Source organism: Coturnix japonica, chromosome 8, assembly GCF_054131305.1.
Source record: "Coturnix japonica strain WE chromosome 8, WE-NBRP24, whole genome shotgun sequence".
Lineage (NCBI taxonomy): Eukaryota > Metazoa > Chordata > Aves > Galliformes > Phasianidae > Coturnix > Coturnix japonica.
In genome coordinates, this window is record NC_140670.1 from 32,182,522 (window position 1) to 32,190,021 (window position 7,500).

Consider the following 7,500-nt stretch of genomic DNA (forward strand, 5'->3'; position numbering starts at 1 on the left):
CTCGTTATTAACTTCTGATTTAGAATCATAGAACAGCCTGGGCTGCAAAGGCCCACAGTGCTCATCCAGTTCCAACCCCCTGCTATGTGCAGGGTCACCAACCAGCAGCCCAGGCTGCCCAGAGCCACATCCAGCCTGGCCTTGAATGCCTGCAGGTGTGGGGCATATTTGTGAAAGTACAGGTAGCTGCTGAATGCTTTTCAGGAGAATAAGGGCTGAAATCTTTTGTTTAGCCCATTCAGCTTTTTTTGTCAAATTCCATCTGTTACACAATGGGGATGTGGTACAAAATTGGTGCTCTACTCTTTTATTTCACAATTTATTTTAGTTGTGACGTTTGACAGTTGTGAATTGCTGCTCTCTGATTCTTTCTGTGCAAATTGATAGCAAATGCCTCCCTAAAGAAAAGCAAGGTGGCAGGCATGTAAATAACAATAGCTTCATCTGGGGGGAGACCAGAAAATTAAGCAGGATGCTGTTTTAAAAGAATGCAGAGAACCTTTTTCTCTGCATTACAGTCATAATGCTTATCCAGAGTGCACTATCTTTCTAAGTCAGAAACAAGCAAATTTCAGTTGAAAACTGAGTTCTGAACACAAATTGTACTTCCAGCTTTACAGCAAGCTGACACTTTTGTGCAAAAAAAAAATTGTATACCTTATACATTCATTGTTTTGAACAGGAAAAAGCTCTCTGCCCTAAGGAACCCATATTCTAGCATCCTGCTCTTAAGAAACATGGAAGTGCTTAACTTTCTGATCACAGGCTCTCCAATGGAAGTCATACAAAGTTAACAGGATTGTGGCTTTTTGGATAAGGCTCAGAGGCCCCATTCTAGAGGCTTACGGGAGCAAGTTGTACTTGCAGTGCAGTGGAGAGGAGAGGAGAGCATCCCTCTCTGCAAGCCGCAGTTTCCAAGTTCTCACCCTTGCAGTATCAGTTGGCACAGGATGCACAGCACAGCCCAAGGAGGAATGGATCAGGAGTGTAGTAAGGAAGGAGGCTACACCTTAGCACTGATTTCACCTGTATGTCTGCTTTTTATACTTGTGAATTTTTCTGTCTTGGATCCCTTTAGGAGAACATTGAGTCCCTGTGTTGGTTACAGACCTCTCTATGCTCACTCCTTGGCAGTCATCTCAGAAGCAGCAAGAGCAGAATCTTTCTTGCACAGACAAGTCCCACAGGGGTGTACTTAGCAAGAACTGCTGCAGTAAACACCCAGACTCCCCATAAAAGCACTGCCCTTGTCTGAAGGGCTGTTGCATGTAGGAATTTGCCATGTTCTCACCTGACTATCTGTTCACAGTGATAAGAAGCTTTGATATGAAAAGCAGGGGGTTGAATGGCCTGACTGTCAGCATGCTGATGGCTTGCCATAACCAACCACCTTCCATAGCACTGGGTGCAAAACAGCTGATTATTTCAGAATTAAATAGGCAGAAAATGGCAAAAAATGATAGAGAGGACATCCTGCTCCAGGTTAAAAGAGCACGTCATCCCCTGCTACCCAGATCCATCAGCTGCAGGGTTCACCTTAGAAACAAACACCTTTGACCATGAATTTTTGCTTCTGTCTCAGTTTGACCCATTGTCCATGGCTGTTGCTAGTGGTGCTCTCAGCTGTGTAGAGAGGCTCTGTTGATTGAGGACCACTGCGGCCCCTATGGTCTTCAATATTCTGTGTATTATTTTAACATAGAAAATGTGGTCTAACGTGCTGATCAGAAAACTCTCGAGCCTCTTGTACAGTGCTCGGGTGAGTAATTAACCTTTAGAAAGGGCTCTGTGTCAAACAGTACCTAAGAAAATAGGAAGCAGAAATGCCCTGCTCTGCCTGCAGCTCTGACTGACCCAGCTGGGCAGCTCAGGTTGGATAAAAATGCTGATGCCCCTCAGCATGGCAATGAAGGCACTCACCATGGATGTGTCAGGTGCAATTTGATTTTCTCCCATACAATCCAAACCCAGAGATTTTACCTCGACTGCCCTGTCCCAGCTTTCCTCTGTGGATGAAATGCTACCTTGCATAAATAATCTGAGTTTTTGCCACAGCCTGGAAGCTGGTGCTGTAATTATCAGACCTGAAAGACGTTCCTGTTATTTCTCCGTATCATTTTGTTCAACACAAGATTTGGTTTTGCTGTCTCAGCAAGGTGAGGACAGCATGACTTTTTTTTTCCCCAGATCGACACCTCAACCCATTTTCAGTTTGGCTGCTGAACAAAAAATAAGAAGTTTCTTCACAGCCTCTCGTTCAGCGTTCAGAAAGAGAGTAATTAAACTTTTAAAAGGGCTCCGTGTCCAACAGTAACTAAGAGAATAGGAAGTGGAAACCCCCTGCTCTCCCAGCAGCTCAGGCTGAACCTTCTAAGTGCCTTTATGTTTTAGAAGCTTCACCTGCTGTGTACTGCAGGGACAGCTCTGTAACACAACAGTTTGGGTCTCTGGGGTATGTAACAGAAATCCTTAGAGCTTTAGCAGCACCTGCAGGAGGGAATTCACTGCGGGCAATGCCAGGTCTGCTGCTTGGGTCCCAGCACCCTGAGCACAGGGACAGCTGGGCCTTCAGATTTCACCTGCTTTACTAAATCAGCGCTGGTGCACTCAAAATGGTCTGCCAGGATTTTACACAAAGGGAATTTTTCAGCTGAGGTGATGGTGGGTGATTACTGGGAGGGCTGGAGGTGCTGGAGGAGATTAGGGCTCAGTGTCTGCTGGGAACTGGGCATTCTGCTCACTCTCTTTTGACAACCCCCCTCTGCAGTTACCCAGATCTTATAAACACCTGAAACCCATTGGATAGCCAATGGGAAGCCCTTTATTCACAGACACATGAAATTACAACATTTAATATAATTTTCATATTCACATATTCTTCTAATTTTTAAACTTTTTATTTTCATATGGAGAAGAGTAGAATTATTTTTACTAATGGATCATCTTCTCTAAGAATGTTGCTTATGCTTGGTCTGGTTTTCTATGTACTGCAGCATAGTGAAGCTTCAACTACAAGGACTTATGCAATGACATAAATTGTTAATCTAATTACCCTTTTCTTTAACATCCATCCTACAATAAGATTTGTCTAGTTGGATCCTCAGTCCTTCATTGAGCTGAGTGCATAATAAGCACTTAGATGCTATCTTGTTTGTACCAAGAAGTTACAAACAAGCTGTGATACAGGGACATTCATTCTGAGACAGTGGCCCAGACAGGTAGACATTGGTGTGCAGGCAGTTCTATGGAGTGAGGTCTCTTGGAAGTGCCCTGAGGTAGATATCACAGAGCACAGGTATCCAAAATAAGCTGGCAGTCTGGCAAATTACAGTGTATGTCTTCATCTGTTTGTCAGTGTGTGCTCATCTTCTTATGGATATCACAGCAATGCTAAGAATAAATAACCATTACCTATCTTAGCTAAGAAAGTCAAGAAGAGTGTCAACCCCCAGGTGACAGTGCCTGCAGCACTTTCTGATTCCCTTTCTGGTCTGAAGTGCTGCAATTGCTGCTGTGTGGAATAGGTTCTTTGGAAAAACACAGGCAAGCAAAGCTCTTCCATGATTCTAATGAATGGGGCAGCATTACCTTCTCTACTTTAAAATACGCCACAAAAGGGAACACGTCTTGTTATTTCTGTTCTTCCACTAAACATGCACTGTATCACAGTTCCTACTGTCCCACTACCAGCAGGTGCCCATGGAAGTTCTGCCATCAATTATCAAATTACTCGTTATGCTGCCCCACATGAATTCGTGCAGATTGACAAAAAGAGAGAGAGAGAGAGAAGTAGTAGTTCAATTAAAATACTTGGTCATTCACTTACAGAAGTGACAAATATAACACCAGTGGGTGAATTATGGCCCTGAGAGCATGCAAACCCACTGCACGACTGGCTAGATGGGGCAGGGGGCAGTTTTGCTCACTGAGTAAGAGCTGAACCTGGTTTCTCCTAATTGAAAGCATTTGACAATACCTGTTGCATCCCATGTAAAATGAGGAAATTGCACCACATTACGCTGGGATGTTGTTGTCTCCAAACATCCATATGATTGTATTCAAAAATGTATGAGGAAATGCAAGGAGTAGACAAAACCTCCAAGAAGCGTCTGGGGATGCGTTCTTACTTTAATATTCAGTGCATGAAATCTTGAAGGAAAATGTCACAACTGGAGTTTTCTGAACAGTAAGTATTAAAACTGACCTCAGATTTGCTTTAAATCTTAGCATATCATATGCGCTGTTCTATTTCTTCTACATCACTAGGAGAGCATCAGAAACCAAAGAATACAGCACGGTACCTTTCTCCGACACAAACCACCAATGGTTTTAGTGCACGCACCAAAAAGCAATACAAAGAAAATCGAGAGATCCGGCTCACCTTGAAGTCCATTTCCATTTGCACTGGTGCAAGATGGTGGAGGAGAGGCTTGGGGCCTGACAACAGGAGCAAAGGCGCTCTTTTGTTTCACTGCAGAGATGACATTGGCAGGTGAGAATGAGAAAATGCCGTGTGTACTGCTACAGTTTGAAGGGAGGGTGACCGAAGAGGCTGCCATGGTAGGGCTTGACGGCACTACTGCAATAAAGCAAAAATAATCAGGACTCAGATTGAGGTTTTCACGGCAAACACGGAAAAAGAGAGTGATAGGGCCTTGCCTTTTAAAATATATATATATATAATATATATAAATATATATTAAAAAAAAAAAAGAAATGAAATGCCTTGGCTTGGCCACTCTCTGGATAACAGGCAAACTCTTTTGTGTTGGACTTTTGTTACAAATTGTGCAGTCCAATTTTTCTTTTTCTTTTTTTTTTTTTCTATCTGAGATGGTATTATGGCACAAACAGATCAATTTATTAAATTCATTTTTACGTCCAGCCTCCAGAGTCACCCCTCCTTTTATCCAGTAGCTCACAGTATAGAAAATCAAAAACAATGCAAGTATTTGATTTTGTAGTAAATATGAAGCTAAATGATGATGTGTTACCAAAAATAGACACTTACTGCCATAAGGAGAGTTAGCTGAGGAGCCATTAAGAAATCCAGGGGAACCTGGTACACCTAGATTGGGCATGCCGGCATTGCCATATCCATTCATGCTATTGCTGACTGTGTTGTAATTGGACTGCTGAGGAGTACTGCTCGGAACATATCCTCGCGGGGAAACACTGCTTGTGTTGCGACTGTAACCTACTGTGTTAGAAACCCCCCCACCCCAAAAAAATAATGTTATTTTATAATATAAACTTAGGGCTGGGGGGTTTCCTCATGCATCATATATTACACAGTTTTAATTGATTGCACAGCTTTGCTCTGAGTTGTCTGTTACTGCCCTATCAACTCTTGCAGTTTGAGATAACCTTATCACGCCAACCCTACTTAAATCATCTGCGAGCACTCTATGTTGTCTCTCCTCTTAGCATAGACAGCCAACAAAAGCTCTCTTCGATCCAGCTGTGTCAGTTTGCTTCGCGTTTGTCTTTAGTAGCAATTATCAACAGGCTCGAGTCCTGGTTGGTACCAACACACTGCGTGAACTTTCAGACCTTCAAATGCCAGAGCTGGCGAGAAAGACTTTATTGTTTGCAATGAGTTACTTTAAAAAGGCTGTTTTGGGGTCTTCGTTTTATGATTGATATTTTTATACTAACAATAAGCTGGCACTTTCGTAAGGTGTAGTCATCAGTGAAAACTAATTCAAGATCAAGCGCAGAATTTTATAAGGCTTATTAGCTTGGAAATGCATTAAAAGACAATCTCTTATAAGAGGAAAGATAGCAGAATCAGGATTTTAAACAACATTTTTTTCTATCTGAGCAATCAATTTAATAATTATGTTGCAAGCAAAAAATACGGTTTTGAACATATCTAATAATCTGGTCTCACTCCTTTCATTAGTATCAGAATTAATTTTAAATGCAATATGCTACATGCGTTTTCAATTACGAAATGTAAATTAAATCAACTATTTCTTTTATTAGTAACATATATGTCACACATGCTTATAAACAAAATACTTTACAATCACAGACATCAAATTAGATTTATCTGTGCAAATACTCAGAAACAGGTGGAGATACCTAGACATAATTATTTTATAATAAACAAACACACTGTGTATTTACTGTGAATAATAAAGAGCTTTCTAGGCTTTGCCAATTTCTTTTTCCACCAGAGATGCTTTATGATAACAGTAAACTGAAGAACAGGAAGAATTAGGTATTATGAGAAAGTTAAAAGTGGCATTTCATCGCGCGCTCAGACATATGACAACAGGGAGGAAAAGAGGTAGAACACAGTGCAGACATGAGCCAATATTAATAGGCACCATCCAAACACAGTCAATGAGGATTAACTCTTGAAAACCCACATACCTTGGTCGTTAGCTTGTGATGTTTCTGAAACATTGACTGCTAGCTGGCTGCTAAACGAGTTCACTCCCATCATGCCAGTATGAGCAGGAGTGTTGGCTAGAGTAGGAATCTGGTTGTGATTGCGTGGCACGCTGTATAATGCTTCAGCAATGTCAGCTGCTCGTTTCAGAATTATTTCCTATAAAGACACAGAATGATTAGTGACAGCTAGGAAACATTTGTGCAAGCACACAGAGTTCTCATAATGTTAACATCCACCTGTAACATGAAGGTAAGCATGGGGATTTTGCTTGCCTCTAATGAACGCACTTCTATAGCAAACCACTATTCAGTGTCATGCCAATGCAGTGTGCTTAAAGAAATAAGGGAATTAATGCAAAATTACAGTTTAGCATTGTGAGCCATGTGAAGGTTGTAAACGTGTGTTTTCTTCACCAGTGCAGTAGATGCATTTCCAGCAGTTCGCAAAAGGCAGTAGGTTTTATTCGGTCTGTTTAGCAGATTTATTTAGGACTTCCCATTAGTCACTGTATATTTTGGACCGAGTTCAAGGTTATTCTCTTGCCTTAATGATTGCTTATGCTTTTGGCACCTTACACTTAATTGTCATTTCTGATGGGCAAACTAGCGGTGAGAGGAGAATGGGAAGATGAAGCATTTCCCTCGGAGCATTGCATCACATCAGACTGCCCTCAAGGTGGCTGGCAAAACCACACTGTGTACAGAAAAAATGTGTTGACACTTTGCCAGCTTTGCAAATAGCAGGTATTGATTTACATGTGTAAGCATGTACGCGAGAGCTGCACTGGTGACCTACCTGGTTGTTATGGGGCATCCCATATAGGGCTTCCACAAGGTCTGCTGCTCTCTTAAGTAATACTTCCTAAAGGAAAACAAACAGACTGTGTTATGTTTCAGTGAAGGCGGCCATTGCTGGAAGGAAGAAAAAGGGTGTGATGATGTTAGCAACTCGCAGCAGCTCCTAAGGCTCTAAGGAAATAATAAAGTGGGGAAAATAGATGGCAAGCTATCGCAGTGCTATTGCTATACTTAGTGGATGCATTACAAAGATAGGAAGGCATTTTGTTTTGGAGTAAATTCTGTTTGCAGTTTGAAGTC

At 41.7% G+C, this 7,500-nt stretch overlaps 1 protein-coding gene and 1 long non-coding RNA gene across 31 annotated transcripts in view; one reads left to right on the top strand and one right to left on the bottom strand.

Annotated features, from left to right (window-relative positions):
• LOC146760028 (uncharacterized) overlaps positions 1-7,500 on the top strand; it is a 54,862-nt gene that overhangs the window by 6,287 nt on the left and 41,075 nt on the right. The window contains exon 5 of the long non-coding RNA XR_014948998.1: positions 4,267-4,492. This is a non-coding gene — a long non-coding RNA (uncharacterized LOC146760028). The remainder of the gene's footprint in view (positions 1-4,266; positions 4,493-7,500) is intronic.
• EBF3 (EBF transcription factor 3) overlaps positions 1-7,500 on the bottom strand; it is a 113,090-nt gene that overhangs the window by 4,382 nt on the left and 101,208 nt on the right. For 8 of the 30 annotated variants that reach the window (XM_085555377.1, XM_085555398.1, XM_085555393.1 and 5 more), the window contains 4 exons: positions 7,199-7,264; positions 6,382-6,559; positions 5,012-5,200; positions 4,382-4,579 (listed from right to left, as the gene is read on the bottom strand). In XM_085555377.1, the coding sequence (XP_085411503.1) occupies positions 4,382-4,579; positions 5,012-5,200; positions 6,382-6,559; positions 7,199-7,264 (631 nt within the window). Of the gene's footprint in view, positions 1-4,381; positions 4,580-5,011; positions 5,201-6,381; positions 6,560-7,198; positions 7,315-7,500 lie in introns of all 30 variants that reach the window. The other 22 variants (XM_085555382.1, XM_085555378.1, XM_085555383.1 and 19 more) reach the window with 7 other exon arrangements.